Here is a 24129-nt window from a genome sequence, read left to right on the forward strand (position 1 = left end):
TTTTCTGTATCCAGAAAGGCCGGTACAGGACCTGCAACATGAGGTCGTGCATTATCCTGCTGAAATGTAGGGTTTCGCAGGGATCGAATGAAGGGTAGAGCCAAGGGTCGTAACACATCTGAAATGTAACGTCCCCAGAGTCAAAGTGCCGTCAATGCAAACAAGAGGCGACCGAGACGTGTAACCAATGGCACCCCATACCATCACGCCGGGTGATATGCCGGTATGGCGATGACGAATACGCGCTTGCAATGTGCGTTCACCGCGATTTCGCCAAACACGGATGCGACCATCATGATGCTGTAAACAGAACCTGGATTTATCCGAAAAAATGACGTTTTGCCATTCGTGCACCCACGTTCGTCGTTGAGTACACCATCACAGGCGCTCCTGTCTGTGATGCAGCGTCAAGGGTAACTGGAGCCATGGTCTCCGAGGTGATAGTCCATGCTGCTGCAAATGTCGTCGAACTGTTCGTGCAGATGTTTGTTGTCTTGCAAACGTCCCCATCTGTTGACTCAGGGATCGAGACGTGGCTGCACGATCCGTTACAGCCATGCGGATAAGATGACTGTCATGTCGACTGCTAGTGATACGAGGTCGTTGGGATCCAGCACGGCGTTCCGTATTACCCTCCTGAACCCACCGATTCCATATTCTGTTAACAGTCATTGGATCTCGACCAACGCGAGCATCAATGTCGCGATACGATAAACCGCAATCGCCATAGGCTACAATCCGACCTTTATCAAATTCGGAAACGTGATGGTACGCATTTCTTCTCCTTACACGAGGCATCACAACAACGTTTCACCAGGCAACGCCGGTCAACTGCTGTTTGTGTATGAGAAATCGGTTGGATACTTTCGTCATGTCAGCAGGTTGTAGGTGTCGCCACCGGCGCCAACCTTGTGTGAATGCTCTGAAAAGCTAATCATTTGCTTATCACAGCATCTTCTTCATGTCGGTTAAATTTCGCGTCTGTAGCACCTCATCTTCGTGGTGCAGGAATTTTAATGGTAAGTAGTGTATATTCTTCTTCACTATTTGCTAGTCTGCCAGCGCTGGGGTAGTTTTTAGATTCCGAGACAGTAGAAATCACGTGGTTTTGAGACGAAGAGCCCATCGAACCACGTTCTGAGTGCATTTTCATCCGGGAAAGAAGTTCGGGGTTGTTCGATAGAGAGCAGAAAACGTGAAAATATGAGGGTGCAAGATCAGGTGAATAAGGGGGATGGGAAATGACTGCCCAACCCAACCCATAGTGTTTCTTGTCAGTGTGTCAGAATGCGGGCGTTATCCTGGAGTAGCGTCGCTTCACTCAGTCTTGCTGGTGGTTGTTCTTGGATTGCATTTGCTAGGCGTTCAGCTGTTGACAGTGAATGTCGGCAGTGGTGGTTACACCTCGGGGAAGCAATTCGTGGTACACCACACGGTCGCTGTTCCACCAGATGCTTAACAATATCTTTTGTGGATGCGCGAAGATCTTTGTACTCGGAGTTGCTGCTTTTTTTGGGATCAGTTGTTCCTTTATTTTCCTTATGTTAGCAGAAATACAGCTGCTTCAATCCGGTTTCTTAATTCAAGGAGGTGCGCTGGTAGCGGGGGCACGTACACACGATCCTTGATGAAGCTCCAAAGGAAAAAATCGCATGGCGTTAGGTCGGGTGAACGTGGAGGCCATGCAAAGCAAGCCCTGTCATTGGGCCCCTTGCGGCCTATCCAGCGCGTGGCTATAGACTTGATGTGTGCCGTGTGACAAATGGTGCTAACATTGAACATTTATAAGGTCCCTGGTAAAACTGCTTGAGTTGCTCTTTCATTTGAAATATCATTTGTAACTAAGTTTAACGTAATAAATACTATCAAGCGTTAAAACCCCAATATTCATCTATAAACACCCTGTATTTCTTGTCAAAAAATGGTTCAAATGGCTCTGAGCACTATGGGACTCAACTGCTGAGGTCATAAGTCCCCTAGAACTTAGAACTACTTAAACCTAACTAACCTAAGGACAACACACACATCCATGCCCGAGGCAGGATTCGAACCTGCGACCGTAGCCGTCGTGCGGTTCCAGACAGTAGCGCCTTTAACCGCTCGGCCACTCCGGCCGGCTATTTCTTGTCACCCTCAACGATACAAGATAGGTGTCGTTCATCTTCAAGTTGATGACGAGTAAGCAGAGATGCACTGATTTTCGGCATAGATCGTGCTGTACCTACACACGCGATTTTTGAACCTTCCCCACTGCATGCAAATATCGCACTGTGGTGGAATGATCAAAGTTCATCATATTTGCCCGTTCCCGATTGCACTAGCGTGTATTATTGTGGATTAATGCATTTAAACGATCTTCATCAAACCGGGAAGGTCTTCCTGAACGTAGAGAGTCACTAATCTCGAAACGATCCTCCTTAAAACGAGAAAGTCATTTACTTGCTATGCTCTGTCCAGTGGCATTATGCCGACACGCGGCGTTAAGGTTTCTGGCTCCCCTCGCTGCTACCAGCTCTCTACTGAACTCATGCGGAAGAATCCGTCGGAAACGTTCCGATTTCTCCACTTGGCACTCAATTTTTTTAGCGCCCGCAGCTCCACTCACTATCTCCAAATGCCAGATTGACAATATGCAAACTCAAATGGCAACAGTGAACTACAAATAAAAATGACAATCGATAAATAACCCATAGCTACCGGAATACCAACATACAAAACAAAAACGCTACGAACTTATGCATCAGCCTGATATGTCATGACCGGTTTCGAGTCGTAAAGCGACTCATCATCAAATGGTGTCCGTCCCTGGTGACTATGAAAAAATGGTTCAAATGGTTCTAAGCACTATGGGACTTAAACATCTGAGGACATCAGTCCCCTAGACTTAGAACTACCTAAACCCAACTAACCCAAGGACATCACACACATCCATGTCCGAGGCAGGATTCGAACCTGCGGCCGGCCGCTGTGGCCGAGACGCTCTAGGCGCTTCAGTCCGGAGCCGCGCTACTGCTACGGTCGAAGGTTCAAATCCTGCCTCGGGCATGCTTTTAAGTAGTTCTAAGTCTAGGGGACTGATGGGGAGGGGGAGTAGATTAGTGTTTAACGTCCCGTCGACAACGAGGTCATTAGAGACGGAGCGCAAGCTCGGGTTAGGGAAGGATGGGGAAGGAAATCGGCCGTGCCCTTTCAAAGGAACCATCCCGGCATTTGCCTGAAACGATTTAGGGAAATCACGGAAAACCTAAATCAGGATGGCCGGAGACGGGATTGAACCGTCGTCCTGCCGAATGCGAGTCCAGTGTGCTAACCACTGCGCCACCTCGCTCGATCAGGGGACTGATGACCTCAGATGTTAAGTCCCATAGTGCTTAGAGCCATTTGAACCATTCGAACCTGCAAGCGTAGCAGCAGCGCTCTTCCAGACTGAAGCGCCTAGAACCGCTCGGCCACAGCGGCTGGCTACGTCACTATCTTCTCAAATTTTGCCTCTTGGGGAAGAAAGGGCTATCTTTCCTCGGCAAACATTAAGACCTCTTATTCATCTCTAGCAGAGCTGACGCCACCATGGAGGCGAAGGGTAAACACACATTATTGATGCCCACTAATAGGTTTGCGGAGATTTTGATCAGATAGTGTGCAAACGACAGTAGTATCAGTCTCCAAAGTAAGCAGAGCTTGTAAGTGAAATACATGTGTAGATGAACGTGCATATGATGATAATTGCGCCGAAGACTTAGGTCCACGGTAAGGTCACGGTTTCGTTGGCGCCAAGGCTGCACAGAGATGGCGGGCAGTGTTGGGCCGGAAGGCGGCGGTCTGGTGGTCCTGCGGTCCCAGCTCCCAGGACGTTCCTGGGCCGGAGGACACGAGGTCACGAGGCGTCCTTGGGCGCACGTGTGAAGAGGAGAGGGCCCAAGGTGAGCGGCCGGTTTGACCGCAGGGCAGGGGGGCGCGCTGGTCGCTGCGGGCTGCGCACCTCTAACCTCTCGCCGGAGACGAATCCGCAACTGGCGCACGCCATTCCACGTACTCTATTAAAGTCTCCGCTTTTATGTAACCTTGACCAATGCTGATAGTGAAGGTAACGAGACAGCATAGTGTATCGTTGTCATATTTTCTGAATTTACAAGATTGAGCAGAATAATGTTCTGACCGTAAGCTAAAGAGTGCACTTGCAAGCCATCTTATGGTAGCCAGAGCAACTCAGCTGTCCAAAATCTTGTACATCACTTGTATACTATTTTTTGGTAATCAAAACATTTATTTTTGCAATGTTAATAAGGTTGGTGCGTGCATAAGTTCGTAGAGATTTTGGTTTACATGTTGGTATTTCGGGTCGTACTGGTTTATTTATCGTCTGTCATTTTCTGTTTGTAGTTCAGTGTTGCTATTTGAGTTCACATATTGTCATTCTGTAGCCGGCCGGTGTGGCCGAGCGGTTCTAGGCGCTTCAGTGTGGAACCGCGCGACCGCTACGGTCGTAAGTTCTAATCCTGCCTCGGGCGTGGATATGTGTGAGGTCCTTAGGTTAGTTAGGTTTAAGTAGTTCTAAGTTCTAGGGGACTGACGACCTCAGATGTTAAGTCCCATAGTGCTCAGAGCCATCTGAGTCATTTTGTCATTATGTCATTTAGAGACAGTGAATGGAGCTGTGGACACTAGAAAGTGGAGTGCCATGTGGAGATATCGGATTTCCGACATATTCTTCTGTTTGAGGTCAGTAGAGGGATTATAACAGCGAAGGGAGCCAGAAACATCTGTGCTGTGTATGGGGATAATACTATTGGTCAGAGCATGACAACAAAATGGTTTTCTCGTTTTAATGAGGATGGTTTTGACATTAGTGACTCTTCACGTTCAGAAAGACCTTCGGGGCTTGATGAAGGTTGTTGAAACGTATTAATCCACAATAATCCACGTCAGTGTACTCGAGAACTGGTAAATGTGATGAGCTGTAATCATTCCTCCATCGTACGACATTGGGATGCAATAGGGATGGTTCAAAATTTTACTGTATGAGTACCACACGCTGCAAGCCAAAATCACAAAAATTTGACGGTGGCCATATGTGCGTCTCAGCTTTCTCTTCATAAATGGCCTCGTGAACGACGCCGATCAATTGAAAACGTCTGGTCAGTGGTGGCCGAGCAACTGGCTGGTCACAATACACCAATCACTACTCTTGATGAACTGTGGTATCGTGTTGAAGCTGCATGGGCAGCTGTACCTGTAAACGCCATCCAAGCTCTTTGACTCAATGCCCAGGCGTATCAAGGCCGTTATTACAGCCAGAGGTGGTTGTTCTGCGTAGTGGTTTCTCAGGATCTATGCACACCCAAATTGCGTAAAAATGTCAGTTCTAGTATAATATATTTGTCCAACGAATACCCGTTTATCATCTGCATTTCTTCTTGGTGTAGCAATTTTAATGGCCAGTAGTGTATTATTGGTGACTAACCTCTCTGTTATGTGTATCTGTTGTCTTTATTAACTTATGCAAAAACTCTACGAACTTATGCGCGCGCCCGATATAAAGGATATTATTCATTTTACGTCGATAACGGCAGCGAACATGTGTTGAAGCGGCCAAATTGAGAATGAATGGGAATTCTGTGAGTGCCTATCTTGCCGCGGTCGTGTAGAATTTGGAGGTCCGTAATGGAGTGGTGTGACCGGCGAAAGCGTGTGACGTGACCGCCAAGGGCGCCGGCACGGCGACTCGCCTCAGCTTCGCGGATCCGGCTGGACAGTCGGGGCGGCACGCTGACCTTTGGCACCCCCTGGCACGGACTGGGCTGCCGTCTGCGGGCTGCTGCGTGCTGGGAACAGGCCCTCACACCTGCGTCTGCCTCCACAAGGCCACCGGGCTATTCCTGGGCAAGCCGCGGGCCGCCGACCAGCCTCCGTACCGTGTTCAACTGCATCTACATCTACGTCTACATCTATACTCTACATGCCACCATGCCGTAGCTGGCGGAGGACACGTGGGTAACAGCTTTTCAGAGACCGGTTATAAAATTTTATTGACTTAATTATTTAACTAAGCAACGTCCAGGTACAAACTTAATCATCAGGCTACAATGGCAAAAAAACCACATTTAACACAAGTAGACATAGATACAATAGTTACTCTTCACAGTCTTGGCATGGTTTTGGTCATTCTGTCGTCATTAACGTGAAATTGTCACAGTCTGTCTTACTGTAACATGCACCGTCCAGGCACATTATTGAGACCACCTGTCAGAAGCCCGAGTAGACACTTTTTTAGGAAGGGAGTCTGAGAATAATACAGTCCGCAGCTCCTGGTCGTGCGGTAGCGTTCTCGCTTCCCACGCCCGGGTTCCCGGGTTCGATTCCCGGCGGGGTCAGGGATTTTCTCTGCCTCGTGATGACTGGGTGTTGTGTGATGTCGTTAAGTTAGTTAGGTTTAAGTAGTTCTAAGTTCTAGCGGACTAATGACCAGAGATGTTAAGTGCCATAGTGCTCAGAGCCATTTGAATCATTTTTTAGAAATAATACACTGTTTAGACTACTATTAAATTAGGCCAGTGTGCCATTTAGGAACTTGTAAATGGCCAGTATGTAGCCATCCACTGGAACAAATCGTTTAAACATATCCTTTAAACTGACACGTTCCACATCATTTAGATAATAAATCTATCAGATAACCTGTGAAACATGTAACTAAATGAGACGGTTCAATTAAGTCACGCTTTGCATACCCGTTCAACAGCTGTGGCACGATTTGTGGCGTTGACGTCGCCCACAACTTGCTGAGAGGGAGCTGCATTGCCGGCTTGAGCAAACGTAAAAGCCTGCTCGGCTCCTTACCCAGCTACCTCCCCCCCGTCTTCCACCTACTAACAGCCGCTGTGGAAAGTGACGTCAAACTGACGTGTCACTCGGTGCAACAGACGCCACATTAGTTTCGTCGGGTCTTGCTTGTTTTTCTTTTATAACTTGCGGCATGCCTTCTCAATGGAATGCCGCATCGAGCATTTATCACAAATACGTCTCCATTAGTACGATTTCGAATAATTAAATGCCAGTTAGTGAAGCATTGGCGGCAAAAGCCTTCAGGACACTTTATGATGAATAGTAATATTACTGAGTGTACGTATTCATCGCGGCCGGAAAAAAACGTACTAAAAGGCGTAGAGTTACGAAACCAAAGAAAATAGGTACGCGTCCTGCGGTATGCCAATATTTTGCTTTCATCTTAGACTTTTTTAACGGGTTCTGAGACCAACAAACCTTGTGTGAGGCTAACATGCCATATCTGGTGGTTTCTTTATTTACACTTGCGTATTACGAAAGCCGCGCGGAGTGGCCGCACGGTTAGAGGCGCCATGTCACTGACTGCGCAGCCCCTCCCTCCGGAGGTTCGAGTCCTGCCTCGGGCATGGGTGTGTGTGTTGTTCTTAGCATAGGTTAGTCTAAGTAGTATGTAAGCCTAGGGACAGATGACCTCCGCAGTTTGGTCCCTTAAGAAGTCACACACATTAGTATACGAAAATACACAGTTTTAGCGACTCACCACATTAAAGATATCTCTAAAATACGTCGTTTTTAACAGGGTTTGTTCTGCTAAAGCGTGGGGAAATGTACGCAAACTTCAAATGTGTGGAGGTACTGCACTTAGTACTGAACTGCAGTTCCAGGTAGCGTTGAAGATATGTATTGTATTGTATTGTATTGTATGTTAACCGAGGACCTAGAAACGACGGAGAGGCTCCGTCCCCAGCGCAGCCGCAGTGGTCCACAACCCAACGACGACTACCGCAGTCCACGTCACCCCTCAGCCGCCCCACACCAAACCCAGGGTTATTGTGCGGTTCGGCCCCCGGTGGACCCCCCCAGGGAACGTCTCAGACCAGACGAGTGTAACCCCTATGTTTGCGTGGTAGAGTAATGGTGGTGTACGCGTACGTGGAGAACTTGCTTGCGCAGCAATCGCCGACATAGTGTAACTGAGGCGGAATGAGGGGAACCAGCCCTCATTCGCCGAGACAGATGGAAAACCGCCTAAAAACCATCCACAGACGGGCCGGTTCACCGGACCTCGACGCAAATCCGCCGGGCGGATTCGTGCTGGGGACCAGGCACTCCTTCCCACTCCGGAAAGCCTTGCCTTAGACCGCACGGCCAACCGGGCGGGCTTTGAAGATATGTAGTTTGACAATGTTTGCTGGTTTCTCATTACAACTAAGGCGGAAATTTAAAGCAGAACACGGAGTACTGACGATCAACATAACCTGAAGGAAGATTAGCATTAACACACTGGTTATATGTAAATTGAAGGAGTAGGGGGTGAACAGAAAGGCAGGGGACTGGTGATGTCAGATGTATCGGGACTTTTCGAGGAATCAGCGGCGACGCATGAAAATTTATACCGGACCGGGATTCGAACCCGGGATCTCCTGCTTACTAGGCAGTTGCGTTAAACACTGTGCCACCCGGACACAGTGTTTATCTTATTTGCACGGACTATCTCGGCACACCTCCGGACCGACCCACAGTCCCACCGAGCGCTACCTATCTGCTGTCCCTGTCCACGTTCTCCGTGCTTGTTACTCTGAGGTTCCCGGGGGCGGTCGGATGTAGTTGTGCATCTGCACCGAAGAAGGTGGATTGGTTACCCATCTAGGCGAATCAGTTACGACCTGTCACATTGGTTACTTGATAAAATCTGTTATATAGTTTTTAGAGGGAAAGAGCGTGACCCTGTATAAACCTTTATCATTAAAAATCTCTAACATAACAGTGATACATCAACAACATAATTACATGCAGCATCAACATAGGCAACGAGAAAGATCAGATCTTTCGGATATTTTTAATTTTAATCAGCATTATAGATACATATTCGCACTTATTTACTTGCACTGCATTCAGAGGTAGTCTCATTTCCTGTCGACCGGCCAACAGGGAAACACGTGATGGACAGCGTGTGCTGTACGGGCGCGGTTTGCTATGTGTCTAAGCCAGGAGTCTACTGAGACTCTCAGAACGTTTTCAGCCTGCGTGTGACTTGCGCTTTTGCCTTTGCTTGTACTTATTTATTCCGTTTCCGCTTGGTGCAAGCAAGATGATGAAATTATCGTCTTTCTCCCGTCCACAGTTGGCCCAAATTGCTGCGAGTCAAATATTTAGTTGCTGTCTCTGCGATTTCCCAGGGCCTACTCACAAACTTGAGAAAGTGGTGTCAGTCTCTCACTCAGCTTACTCGAAGTGTGCTGCTGGACACGTACACGACATTTTGACGACGCTTCCGTGTCTACCATCCGGAGCCGTGTAGGCTTTAAGCTCATCTGTCCGTTTCGGAGGTGCTGCTTTCCGAGGTAGTCTCATTTCCTGTCGACCGGCCAACAGGGAAACACGCGATGGACAGCGTGTGCTGTACGGGCGCAGTTTGCTATGTGTCTAAGCCAGGAGACTACTGGGCCCCTCAGAACATTTTCAGCCTGCGTGTGACTTGTCCGATCTTATGGGCTTGAGAGGTATCGGATTTATGGCTCCTTGGCTCGCTAGCAACCAGTTGCATCTAGGGTGCTCTGATCTGCGGATGTTGAATGAACTGCGGTTTCGTCAAGTTAAAAAGGTGACTATTTTTGGAACAAGCGCTTCCTATCCGTTGCCGATCCATAGTGAAAATCTGTGTTGCCTGTTGAAGGGCTGTTGCTGTCTGTTCTTCCGAAAAAGACCGTAATAACTGCTTACCTTTTTCATTGCTCTTGTGTTGTCTACCGTGTATTTGATGAACCTCCAATTAAGCTAGAGCGTTCCCTCACGAACTGAAGTTGGTTTTTGTAGCTGTCAGATTGAATCTCCAGTTTCATGTGAGAGCTTTGGATACTGATGTTGTTTTAAAAATATTGTTTTACAAACCTATGATCTCAATACTATTATCTTTAATTCTGCTGAGCAATCCAAACTGTTTATAAGTATATAAATAAATATAAATACGTAAATAGGCATTAGCCATAGAAATTCAAATCATAAAAATAACTCTAATAGCAAATAAGAAGGGTTGCAATTAGACAAGTTGCAGGCACTGGTGCTTCCCCACTACACACACCTCGGCGCGGCTCCACGATGTTCGGCAGCTGTCTAATGCAGTCACGAACCGACTGTTTAAACAGTTTTGCTTGATGAGCGTCTATGTTATTGCTTCTGCTTTTTAAATCGTTTTAGACTCTGATGATGTCTCCAGCACCGGAACACGAAACGTTAGGTATAGAAATAGGCCTTGGACCGCTGTCTAATGCCCTCAAAACAAAAATCAGAAAGGACGTCCTTTATTATCGTATGGGAATCGCCACTAGAAAAGAAACCTGCAAAGTGATTCTTGTGTGCTTTGGGACAGAGACCCGTTTTATGTTATGTTTACTGTTTGGAATTTTGATTTCTCCTTGTTTGTTACTATTTACAGTTGTAATTTATTTTCGAAACAGAATAAATGCCGTTATAGAGCAGTAGTGTAACTGTTTAAATGGTACATAAAGCGTCATGCAAGAGCGCTTCAATAGTGTCCCTACTGGTCGCAGAGATGCCATGCGATATCTCGATGACTCTTCAGAATACAAGTCATGTTTGTATTAGCATGAATGTTGTCAATGACCGATAACCATCTCCAGTAATAAGTTGCATTTCTCATTAGCAGCCACTGCTGTAACGGCAAACGAGCGCAGTTTTCCTGTTTTTTATATTATTTAGTGAGCGTGAGAAAGTCGCGAAAATTCTCAACAAAATGCAGTGGGAAACGGTACAAGAAAGGCACTGTGCGTCGCAGACAGCCTCATGTGGAATCGGCAGTGCTAATGCTGACCATACACGATGGTGCAATCACGACGATCCGAAGTGAACAGAGTGTAGTAATTCGAAATTAGCTGGCAGTTGGCGCTTCAGTCGTTCCGGAATGTCCGCTACTCGCCTCTAGACGGACGGGTGGCGCTACAAATGAAGATGGATGGATGGAAGTTCCGTACTCTTGGACAGAGCATAGGAGAGCGATACGGAAGACCCGCACCGCCGTACTAGGCAATGTCCTAGTGGAGGTGGTTTGCCATTGCCTTCCTCCGACCGTAATGACGATGAATGATGATGATGAAAACGACACAACAACACCCAGTCATCTCGAGGCAGGAAAAATCCCTGACCCCGCCGGGAATCGAACCCGGGACCCCGTGCTCGGGAAGCGAGAACGCTACCGCGAGACCACGAGCTGCGGACACAAATGAAGATACCTGTCGCCATTAATGGCCACGTCCCCAACGGAGCTACTAGTGTTCTCCCATGGGTGCTGCTACAAGTGAAGATGCCTGTCGCCACTAATGGTCACACCCCCAATGGGGCTAACAGTGTTCTCCCGCGGGTGGTACTACAAATGAAGATACCTGTCGTGATTACTGGTCACAGCCCCAATGGAGCTAATAGTGTTCTCCCACAGGTGATGCTACAAATGAAGATACCTGTCGCCTCTAATGGCTAACCCCCCCCCCCCCCCCCCCCCTCCTAATGGAGCTAATAGTATTCTGTTGCGCCTTTTTATAAGATGGCACATGCAGAGATCCGACAGAAGATATGACGATCGTTGGAATACTGCCATCGACGCCTGCTCCATAATAATGAGTTTCTAGAAGCGACTAGTTCTTGAACCAAGGACAGTATTCAGTTAGATGAGTAATTACAAACGCAACAGACAAAGTAAAGTATTTGCCTTTGCCAGCTTATCCACGTGCAGTTATTGTCAATAAAAATGTGTGAATTTTGTCTGTGGAACTGTATGTCTTCCGAGATCCTAAGTTTCGAAAAGCGTCAAGTAACATGTTACTTCCTCCAACATAGATATCGAGTAATGGCCATGGCGCTAAAATGAGAGGAACCCAGGCTCTTACAGGGAGTTCCTGACAGTCTTACTTCACGTGTACCATCTGTGAATGGAATAGGAAGGGAGGGAAGTGATCGTGAGATGGCAGATGGGATTGTTTTGGGTGGTTGAGAGGTGTTTGCAACAGTACTAAAAAAAAAGTTTTTTCTGTCAGTACAAAAGCATACATTTAAAACAAACTCCAGCCAAGCGAGGAAGTCCCAGTTAACCTTACAACTGCATTATCAGAATGTATAGCAATGGACTATAATTAAAAAAAAAAAAACAACAGCACTTACGTTAGATACGTGAGCTCAGGGCATTTTCGTTAGTATTCACCTAAAGATGGTCAGAAGACAGTGCCGAAATATCGTGGCAGGAAGTTGCAGATATTCGGCTGTTCTCCCGAAATTTTATGGATCATTCCGTAAGCCGGGAAAGTTTTAAATTTCGCAGTAGTGAGATGGTCGCACAAAATATTAGTCACCTCCTCAAAAAAAGGACACTGGTCGGTTTAGAGAACTGTTAATGTTGTGGAACTCGTACCAGGCTCATGTGGCCGAGCATGTCCTGCCAATGAAGTGTAACGTTCAAGTCAGTTGTATGGAATCAGCACAGTAAGACGGGTCGACGTAGAGAATGGCAGGAAGGAGCTGTCGTCTTCAGATGTACCCATGACAATACCATGAATGAATTTAATTAATACGTGGGAAATTTTGGAACAGCAGATACGTAGCAGTCAGTATTCCTGCAGTTTCGTAGCCCTGCATGAGAATCGCCAGATAGGCGGTTCTGACATTGCGGATGATGAAGGAAGGCTACAGAAAAACTAAGACACGCTCATAGGATTCGTAGACCTAGAAAAATTGTTCGACAATGTAAAAAAGTGCAAGATGTTCGAAATGAGATGCATATGAGTAAACTAATGGGAAAGACATGTAATATACAATGTGTACAGGAACCAAGAGGGAGCAATAACAAATCACTCGGATTGAAAAGGGCGCTAGACAGGGATGCAGTCTTTCGCCCATTCTGTTTAGTCTGTACATCGAAGAAGCAATAACGAAAGTAAAAGGAAGTTTCAAGAATGGGATTAAAATTCAGGGTGGAAAGATATCAATGATCAGGTCCGCTGATGACATTGCTATTCTGAGTGAAAGTGAACAACAATTGCATGATCTGCTGAATGGAATAAACAGTCTAATGAGTATAGAATATGGATTGAGAGTAAACCGAAGAAAGACGAAAGTAATGAGAAGTAGCTGAAATGGGAAGAGCGAGAAATTTTACATCGGAATTGATGATCATGAAATAGATGGCGCTAGGGAATTCTGCTGCCATGGAAGCAAAATAACCAATGGCGGACGGAGCAAGGAGGACATAAAAAAACGGTCTAGCACAGGCAGCGCGGGCATTCCTGGCAAAGAGAGGTCTACTAGTATCAAGCATAAGTTTCAATTTGTGTTCTGCTTTTAAATTTCCTCCTCAGTTGTAATGAGAAACCAGCAAAAAGATTTTTTTAACGTCTGGGTCACAGCACTGTATGATAGTGAATCATGAACAACCGGAAAACTGAAACAGAAGAGAGTCGCCACATTTGAGATGTGATGCTACCGAAGAAAGTTGAAAATCAGTGAACTGATAAGGGATGAGGAAATTTTCTGCAGAATCGGCGAAGACACAAGACACAGGATAATAGGACTTCTGCTGGGGTTTCAAGGAATAACCTCTGGGGCATTAGAGGGGACTTTAGAAGGTAAAAACTGTAGAGGAAGACAGAGATTGGAATACATCCAACAGGTAACCGAAGATTTAAGGTGCAAATACTACTCTGAGAGGTTACCACTTGCAGAGGTTGGCGTAGGAGAGGCATCCGTAACGGAACTCATCAAACCAGATGACTGACGACACAAAAAAAAAAGAAAAGTAATTCGTCTCCTAATCGAAGTTATTATCAAGGCTAGAGGCTGTGTTGCACGGTATTGAGTTGATGCCTGCTGTGGCAAGTGTGCTTATTTCTACTGCCAGTCATTGCCTCTTAAAGGGAGAGTCTCGTGTTCATGCCAGCAGCCGTTCCGGTGCTATGTCACAAGCCACGCTTTTCCATGACGTCAGCTGCGCCGTGTGTGTTACGTCCATGAAAGGCAAGCGGTCTCGTCTCCTGCAGTGCTGACAGTCGGCCCGTTTTCCTCTGCTGCTCAGTGGCGTGTCCGTTAAGGGGGGAGGGGCGTCGGGAGGAGGGGCAGCGGTCTGCGGGTGGTGCCCCGTTGCGTCACAGCGACCGGGGTCAAGGACGGCTCGTCGGCGCTGGCCATCTCGGGCGGGGTACGTATACACCGTTAGCGTTGTACATCAATGAGCCTGCAACCTGCGCAGTCGAACCGCGTTATTCTGTAAATTACCTGGTGTCGTACAGCACTGGTGCATGCAGCAGTTACCAGGAGAAATCAGACACTGTGACCCACCATTTTCGATGAGCTTCGTCTTTCTAGTAGCGGGCCATTGGTCTTGTGAAAGAGTTGAAGTCACGCTTTCGTTTCCGAAAACTTTTGGACCAAATGTCATGATGCGGGGTCCGTTTCCGACGATGTGAAATCGTTAGCCGGCCGAAGTGGTCGAGCGGTTCTAGGCGCTACAGTCTGGAACCGCGCGACCGCTACGGTCGCAGGTTCGAATCCTGCCTCGGGCATGGATGTGTGTGATGTCCTTAGGTTAGTTTGGTTTAGGTAGTTCTAAGTCTAGGGGACTGATGACCTCAGATGTTAAGTCCCTTAGTGCTCAGAGCCATTTTTTTTTTTTAAATCGTTAGACCCCTTGACATTAAGGAACTTTTATTTATCCGTATCAGGCCCGCAGTTTGATAGCTTCAACAAAGTGAGCAGTCAGTGATTACAATCCTTTGCAGATACAGTTAAGAAGTTAAGCTGCTGTTAATGTTTATGGTAGCTAAGGAGTTGAATGTTTTCTTTCAAATAGGACATATCCTGAGACATCAAGAAATAGTTATTTTGTTAATGGGGGAAAGTGTACGTATGTGGGGCGAAGCGGTAGGACTGTAGAGTGAGACTAGAATACAGAAAACGGGCTTAAGTGGATGTATTGTGCAGAAGTTATGCATAAATGAAGAAACTTACTCAGGATACACTAGCATGGAGAGTTGCATCAAATAAGACTGAACAAACAACTCATGTTGTAATACATTGTGCAAAAGTAGAGTATGACTTTTTGAACGCCCCCCCCCCCTCCATAATTGTCTCCCACTGCGACGGGTAAATTTGAAATTGAATCAAAGGCACCTTCCTCTTTAATGGTGGAACAGGAGGCGCCCTGCGCTGTAATTCTCGGTCCAGGCGATGCTTCAAACAGAGAGGTGTCGACAAATGCGAAAAAAAAACCACAGCTCAGAAGTACATGTGCGGTGTGTTAAATGACCTCACATTGGCGCCAAATTTAACCATAATACTGCCTAACGCCTCGGAGGATGTGCGACGCGATGGAAAGGTCGTCACATCCCCTTGTTACCCACATTTCACCCCTTCTTCTGACTCCTGTCCGGCGGAGATCGGAACCGCGACACCAATATTGAAATCACATGTTTTCTTATGGGTGATAGAGGAAAAAATTTCATACACTCTGCCGCTCAGAGTCGACACGAAAAGCCCTCAGGAGGGGGAATAAAGGGCGTCAGTGAAACCACCCTTTTCCGTAGGGCGTTGATTTCCACACGTTCCGCGGTCGAAAACCATAGTTCGCAGTGTGACGTTCTCGACAACGTTCGACACTGGTGACTTCCTCCTGGACGATTTAACCTTGCTGTAAGGACATCGTATGATTGCAACCCCACTGAACATGATCTGACCCATTTGGCTTTTAAGTTGTGCACTTTAGAGCCCATGTTCACCAGATTTTTTTGTTTTGTTTTGGTTCATACCACCACCTCTGGAATTCTAGTTCATCATGTACATTCTTGTCTTTTGATACTGAAATGAGCACGATGAACTGACATCGTCCAGAATTACAATGAGATGGTTACTTGCTTGCATGGCCCTTGCATAATTATACGTTACGTAGTTTTTTGGATTTACTGACGAGAGATACATTGCTACTGCATTTCTTGTGAACAAGATTAGTTTATTTGTTCGGTTTCACAACTTGATAGGAACACGTTGGAATCCATATCCATTTTCGATTCATTCATGCGAGTCTGCTATTAGTTTATCCTACTGCTTTCCCACTCGTTAAATTACATCATTGGCATTGATATGAAGATAGGAATATTTTTCTGACTTTGTGACTGTGTCGTCACGTAAAGTAATGGGCACTTACACCAATATACCCGTCTGTGGTGGTGTCGGCTACACTCGGCGTGGAATTTCATTGAATGGAGGAGAATTGCCGGCCGCGGTGGCCGAGTGGCTCTAGGCGCTTCAGTCCGGAACCGCGCGGCTGCTACGGTCGCAGGTTCGAATCCTGCCTCGGGCGTGGATGTGTGTGATGTCCTAAGGTTAGTTCGGTTTATGTAGTTCTAAGTTCTAGGGGCTGATGACCTATAGTGCTCAGAGCCATTTGAACCATTTGAGGAGAATTCTCTTCAGTGATGAGTCCTGCTTGGAACTGAGTTCAGCGAAGACAACTGTGGAAAAACGCTGGACAGCAGAGGGGTACCAACATGACTGTCGCCCGCCATGCAACCCGACAACCAGGTGTGATGGTCTGGGGTGCTATTCCATTTCATAATAGGACCCTATTCGTTACAATCCACTGTTTCCTTACAGCACTGCGGTAGGTCGACTATATTCTATGTCCCGTTTTGTTGCCCTTCATGTCAAGCTGTCCTGGGCTTATGTTTCAGTAAGATAATGCCCGCCCTCACAAGGTGAGAGTTTCTACTGCGTGCTTGCTAAACCCTATCGTGGCCAGGAAAGTCGCTGGATCTCTCCCCAACAGCTACTTGCGTAAGATAGACAAACGTCTTATTGACTTGTTCAATTTGTGAAGCTGTTTCTCTTGAATAAATCATGCAGTTTTTCTGAAACTGCAATAATTTGTTTTTGCTGCACATGCACATCGAATCTACCAATTTAAGTCCAATTCGGATAATTTCTTCATGGTGCGACGTCTTTTTATCTTACAGTGTATTTTCATAAAATGCATAAAAAGGAAAGGCAAAGGAAAATTTGAGATCGGATCTAGATTTCCACCAAGGGTATGTATATGAAGTTATCATTTTACAGTTCATGATTTACCCTTCCTAGGGTGATATTCACCATAAACGAGGGGAAGCTGTAGTTTTCTCGCCATCGTGCACAAGCTATAACCGTCGCATTTTTACACTTGGTTGTTTGAAATTTTTACAGATAAACAAAACTTGGTTTACATTCATAAAAGGTTCTCTCCAATCGCAAGTTTCGGCAGAAAACCATGCGTAAAGCATTATTTCGCTAATAATTTGCCAGGGTAGCTGGTGATATGCAGTGGTATGTATTTTGAAGCAGTCTTCTCGTGACGTGATTTCTTTTTGTCTCTCGATGAGAGAGGTGTGGCATCATGTACAAGTACCAATGTACTGGCGTCATTAAGTTTCCATCAGAGGGTGATAGCGCTCGTGTAGCATCCAGTGGACCCAATGGCTGCGCCACGCTCCAGCGCCTATGAGCGCCCTCTGCTGCCACAATATAAAAACAGACAGCGACAGCCACAGCACACATTCGCACTTGGTGCCACTTCGCTACGTGACACTACGCAGACCCCACATAGTCGTGGTTCTGACACCATCATTCGTGCCTTAGTTCAGAGAGCCTCTTCCTTGTTGAGACTGACAGCTGGACTATTTCTTACTGCATTATTTGTAATGAGTCTTCGTTCGCTTGGAGAAAAACAAGTTAAGTAACTCTTCTCTTAACTGCGTTTACTTGTTCACTTATCATTTCTACTCCTGTACAGCTTACACTATGTGATCAAAAGTATCCAGACACCCCCAAAAACATACATTTTTCATATTAAGTGTATCGTGCTGCCGCCTACTGCCAGGTACTCCATATCAGCGACCTCAGTAGTCATTAGACATCGTGAGAGAGCAGAATGAGGCGCTCCGTGGAACTCACGGACTTCGAACGTGGCCAGGTGATTGGGTGCTACGTGTGTCAGATGCCTGTACGCGAGATTTACACATTCCTAAACATCCCTAGGTCCACTGTTTCCAAGGTGATAGTGAAGTGGAAACGTGAAGGGACACGTACAGCATAAAAGCGTGGAGGCGACCTCGTCTGTTGACTGACAGAGACCGCCGACAATTGAGGAGGGTCGTAATGTGTAATAGGCAAACATCTATCCAGACCATTACACAGGAATTTCAAACTGCATCAGTATCCACTGCAAGTACTATTACAGTTAGGCGGGAGGTGATAAAACTTGGATTTCATGGTCGAGCGGCTGCTCATAAGGCACACATCACGCCGGGAAATGCCAAACAACACATCGCTTGGTGTAGGGAGCGTAAACATTGTACGATTGAACAGTGGAAAAACGTTATGTGGAGTGACGAATCACGGTACACAATGTGGCGATCCGATGGCAGGGTGTGGGTATGGCAAATGACCGGTAAACGTCATCTGCCAGCGTATGTAGTGCCATCAGTAAAATTGGTAGGCGGTGGTGTTATGATGTGGTAGTCTTTTTCATGTAGGGGGCTTGAACCCCTTGTTGTTTTGCGTGGCACTATCACAGCACAGGCCTACATTCATATTTTAAGCACCTTCTTACTTTCCACTGTTGAAGAGCAATTTGGGGATGGCGACTGCATCTTTGAACACGATCAAGCACCTGTTCATAATGCGCGACCTGTGGCGGAGTGGTTACACGACAATAACATCCCTGTAATGGACTGGCCTGCACGGTGTCGTGACCTGAATCCTATAGAACACCTCTGGGATGTTTTGGAAGCCGACTTCGTGCCAGCCGGCCGCGGTGACCGAGCGGTTCTAGGCACTTCAGTCCGGAACCGCGCGACTGCTACGGTCGCAAGTTCGAATCCTGCCTCGTGCATGGATGTGTGCGATGTCCTTAGGTTGGTTAGGTTTAAGTAGTTCTAAGTTGTAGGGGACTGATGACCTCAGATGTTAAGTCCCATAGTGCTCAGAGCTATTTGAACCATTTGAACTTCGTGCCAGACCTCACCGAACGACATCGATACCTCTCCTCAGTGCAGCACTCCTCGAAGAATGGGCTGCCATTCCCCCGGAAACCTTCCAGGACCTGATTGAACGTATGCCTGCGAGGGTGGAAGCTGTCATCAAGCTTAGAGTGGGCCAACACCATATTGAATTCCAGCTTTGCCGATGGAAGGCGCCATAAACTTGTAAGTCATATTCAGTTAGGTGCCCGGTTACTTTTGATCACATAGTGTACCAACGATGACAGTTGCCACACTACTCTGTAGCCCATTTATCCTTACCATTGTGTACGAAGTCGTACACAATGTGGAATTAGATTAGTGAAGTGCATTCTGGGGCGTATCATTTTAATAGTGCACAAGAGCAGTCTTCCTTCATCTTGAAAATACAATGTATTGAGCATTATTTCGGTTTATTTGCTGCGTAAGTAACGTAAAAGTTGGAAATAAAAAAATATGCAGAGGAGCTCGACTCCTCGACATTTAAATTACCATTCGGTACTCTTTTTGCTGCGCCAACCGCTGCCTGGAAAATACACTAACGTAAGTGGCTCATGCCTAGCCTGCCCTGGCCCAAAACGGTTGGTCATCTGAACCTCCCGTTTCCGTCACTTTCTTTTCTGCTTATAGCATAAATTTAAACGAGAAGGCGCGGACCCCTTATCAGAGCGGCCGGCACGCTTCAACTGCTGTCAGGCCTACCTGCAGCGTGAGTCGCTGAAGTGGCCCTTGCTGTAGACGACGCCGTTGAAGGGACCGTCGAAGTCGAGCGTGACGGTCATGGAGGTGGCGTCGCAGACGACGTCGAGCCTGGAGACGTGCGTGTGGTGGTGGTGGTGGTCGTGGTCGCCGCCGGCCGCGCCCGCCGTCTCGTCCAGCGGCGCCAGCGCGCTGATGCCGGCGCCCACGCGCCGCCTCTGGCCGCTCGCCACCTGCCGACATCGCAAGGGTCAGCGCTCCGAGCTTACGCTGAAGACAGCTACAGCGTCGCAGCCTACACGAAGACTTACAAGCAACCCCTCGAGTAGGAGGTCTCTAGTTCAATCTTTAGTAACTCTCATTTGAACGTTTCGTGTTAACAATGGACAGAAGAAATGTTAGCTCCTAATCATTCACCATGTGAAACAGTAGGGCGACAGAGAATGAGTGTCTGAGAGGTGCAGAGATCAACCTTCTATGGGATTTACAGAAGATAGGCAAAATAATGTGACCAGTGGTAGTATTGGATGGTTGTGTTTGATGGTCAACAACGCAGGTAAGGCACGTGTCGCGCTGGACTGTGCATGTTCAGTACGGACTGGGCATCAGTGCAGATTGCTTATGAGTAGTGTACACTTCGTATGTACATTCAGAAACCGAGGTCGACGTGCAATAAAAGACCTAACAGAGTTCCAAAGAGGACAGATTGTGGGGGCCTGATTTGCTGGAGTATCAGTAATTGAGACAGCCAGCTTATTGAATGTTTCAAGAGCAACAGTTTCAACAGTCATGAGAGCCTACACTAAACATCGAAAGACATCGTCATGTGAACGTAATTGTGGGTGCAAATCAAAACTAAATGACAGAGATCGTCGTGCTCTAACACGAATTGTGTCAAAACAACAGAAAACTACGTCGGCTAAAGTGACTGCAAAGCTCAACAGCCATCTTCGGGACCCCGAATCTATCGACACTGTCCGCCGAGAACTCCATAAAGCGAATATTCGTGGACGAGCTGCTATAATGAAATCATTGGTGACGACAACCAACACAAAGAAGCGTAAAACAAGGCGTCAGGGGCAAAAATCCTGGACGACTGATCAGTCGAAACACGTCATATGGTCTGACAGTCAACGTTTTCGTTATTCCCAACATCGAGTCGGGTTTACGTCTGGAGAGCACCAAAAGAAGCCTACTGTCCTGATTGCATGATTCCGACAGTTAAGCATGGAGATGGAAGTGTGATGCTGTGGACAGACATATCATGATATTCTGCTGGTTCCATCATTACTCTCAAAGGTCATGTTACAGCCAGCGATTATGTGAACATTTTAGGTGATCAGCTGCACCCCATGATTCAAATGTTGTTCCCTAACAATGATACCATATTTCAGGACGATAATGCACTTATTCACACAGCCACGACAGTACAATCGCGGTATAAGGAGCATACAACTGAATCACAGTGTCTTCCCTGCCCAACACAGTCCCCGGACTTGAACATTATCGAACCCTTGTGGGCGGTTTTGGAGAGCAGACTCCGAAGCAGACTTCCGCCTCTCTCGTCACCACAGGCGTTAGAAGAGGTTCTGATCGAAGAGTGGCATAGTATTCCACCGGAGACTATATAATCATTATATGCCAGTATTCCACCAAGAATCGCAGCTGTATTACGGGCAAATGGGCGTCCACCCTATTAATAAACCATTCCCAAGTAAGTACAGGTGTTCAAATTATTTTGCCTATCCTCTGTATGTATTACACTTCACAAAATGGATATCATCGACATTGAAGAGACGTTCAAAACAAAATCATTAACTTGTACCATGCACACCGAATGAAAAATGGCGTGTCACAGTAGTAACAAAGGTTCGCACCATCAAGATCGAAGGCGAACTTCCTGCGAGTTGCAAGAGGTTCAGTTAAGTATGCACTCTTAAAGAATGCGTATAGAATCATATTGGTGTAACGGGGTGATGGGAACTGATGGAATGTGATGGCATGCAACAGCAAGCGAAACAGTCTGTCGTGGAGCATATCATGAAACTGGCTATCTTTTAAAGCGTAGCTGCAGATAGTGCGATAATATGTTTTATAGGCACGGAAAAAACAAACCTTCAGAGACTGAAATCGTCCAGTGGTTCCAGGTGGTATGAAATGCAATGTCGGACACTTTTCAGGAGATTTGTTTGCTCTAAAGTAGTATTATTATTAGCGCAGACCAGGAATCAAACAAAATCAAGTTATTTTGACCAGCTATTGCCCAAAAACAGTGCTCATAATCGTAGTTATAGTTTTCTTATGCCCGTTTTCCCACTATTGCTTGCTGTGACCTTAATATTTCCTGCTGTCCTTGTAAGATCATGCACTCGAGAAAGAATGCTAGGCCGCAGAGCACTTCCAACGTATCGCAGCCAATTTGTTATCCAGGTTGTCAGTATAATTGTACACGAATGCGTTAAGGCATTGCTGTTAGTTGATCTTGATATAACTCTCTTGGTACCTCTAATTTTCAGGTTTTTTTAATATGCATTTCGTCTTAACATCCCGAGTGGTAAGAGTTAAAAACAAATTTCTTGCTGAACGACAGGATTAGTTTGTTTATCTGATTTGCAGATTTTCGGGCCATTTCGCAGTTTGTTGTGCATCGTCGAGTTGACACTTTCTTTTGAAATTTCATTATATTACGTTTTCCAATTCTATAGCACTGTTGGAAGTTAAACAACCATCCACTGCTTCCCTTGAAATCACCGTAATATATGTCGCGTGCAGTTTGATGTGCATAACGTAGTACGTCACTACGTGCACATCGCGTAAACGTGCATACTCCAGCATCTGTAACAAGTGCGCCTTGACCTCCCTTGAAAATCAGTAGTTTTTGTTTTACACTACACTGTCACATTGATGCGGACATATTCGAAATCTGTTCATAATGTTTTTTTTTTACTATTCTGCGGATGATATTCCATGCATCTAATTATGTTTAGTACCCGCTGCTTCGACCACCATTGTCCTTTACTATGTTTCACCAGAGACGAGACTTGTAGCTCCCTGTCTCATGAGGATGATGCACTATATGGCTCGACACCTGTTTCAGTATCGCTTTCACTTGTTAAGCAGGTATCGTCATCATTGTACTCCTCATATACATTGTCCGGACAGTCGAGCGTATACGACACCACAAATTCCACTGACTTTGTTTGCAGAAACGCTAATTTTTCCTCTGCCACTTACTTATCTCTCTGCGAAATTTCTTCGTTTCGTTTCTGACGAAATGTCAACTTCGGCAACTGTTGTTGTCGATATAATGCAATGTTTGCTTTGTTTACCGTCGCTATTGCTCTGCTTTGTACCAACACCACTAGCACTGTGTCACTGCTGTGAGTTACTCGTCGACTAAGCAGTGCAATTACGCCCCGTAGCCTCATGCTGTGCTCGCCGTTGGATATCTCCAGTACCGCCCCTTGTTGCCATTTGCAGCCAATAATGTCGTTGCATGGTAGAAAATATGTGGGGCGTCGAATGCCGTAAATATCATTGGCTTTTTGCGACCTACCACGCCTGGGGTTCCCTGTCAGCCTGTTTTCTGATGGAGTGTCTTCAGTCTTGGGTTGTGCAGTTTAGGATTTTCTTGCAAAAACTACGGTAGCTCGATTGGGTTGTTTCGTGTTCTTATCGCAATGATGAATATAAAACTTATCAAGAGCCTCATGATACGGTAAAAGTGATGGTGATGATACAAGGAGGGAGGGGGGGGGGGGGAGGGATAATGGGGGTAACGAAACCCCACCCGCAAAAAACATTCACACTTTTTCATCCGAGGCTGTGTGTTGTGAAGAGAGCCAGTATGTATGAAATCATCCGGCCACCTTACGGTTTAGATTAGATTAGATTAGATTAATACTAGTTCCATGGATCATGAATACGATATTTCGTAATGATGTGGAACGAGTCGAATTTTCCAATACATGACATAATTAGGTTAATTTAACAACATACTTAAGTTAATATAACAACTTTATTTTTTGTGTTTCTTTATTTTTTATTTTTATTTTTTAATTTTTTTTCCTTAATTTATATCTAAAAATTCCTCTATGGAGTAGAAGGAGTTGTCATTCAGAAATTCATTTAATTTCTTCTTAAATACTTGTTGGTTATCTGTCAGACTTTTGATACTACACTCCTGGAAATTGAAATAAGAACACCGTGAATTCATTGTCCCAGGAAGGGGAAACTTTATTGACACATTCCTGGGGTCAGATACATCGCATGATCACACTGACAGAACCACAGGCACATAGACACAGGCAACAGAGCATGCACAATGTCGGCACTAGTACAGTGTATATCCACCTTTCGCAGCAATGCAGGCTGCTATTCTCCCATG

General features: G+C 46.2%; 1 protein-coding gene across 1 annotated transcript in view; it reads right to left on the minus strand.

The window, feature by feature from the left end:
- Positions 1-24129, minus strand: part of LOC124622946 (mucin-2-like) — a 243596-nt gene that overhangs the window by 82848 nt on the left and 136619 nt on the right. The window contains exon 3 of the mRNA XM_047148737.1: positions 19746-19975. Within this exon, the coding sequence (XP_047004693.1) occupies positions 19746-19975 (230 nt within the window). The remainder of the gene's footprint in view (positions 1-19745; positions 19976-24129) is intronic.

The sequence above is a fragment of the Schistocerca americana genome, chromosome 7 (assembly GCF_021461395.2).
Source record: "Schistocerca americana isolate TAMUIC-IGC-003095 chromosome 7, iqSchAmer2.1, whole genome shotgun sequence".
Lineage (NCBI taxonomy): Eukaryota > Metazoa > Arthropoda > Insecta > Orthoptera > Acrididae > Schistocerca > Schistocerca americana.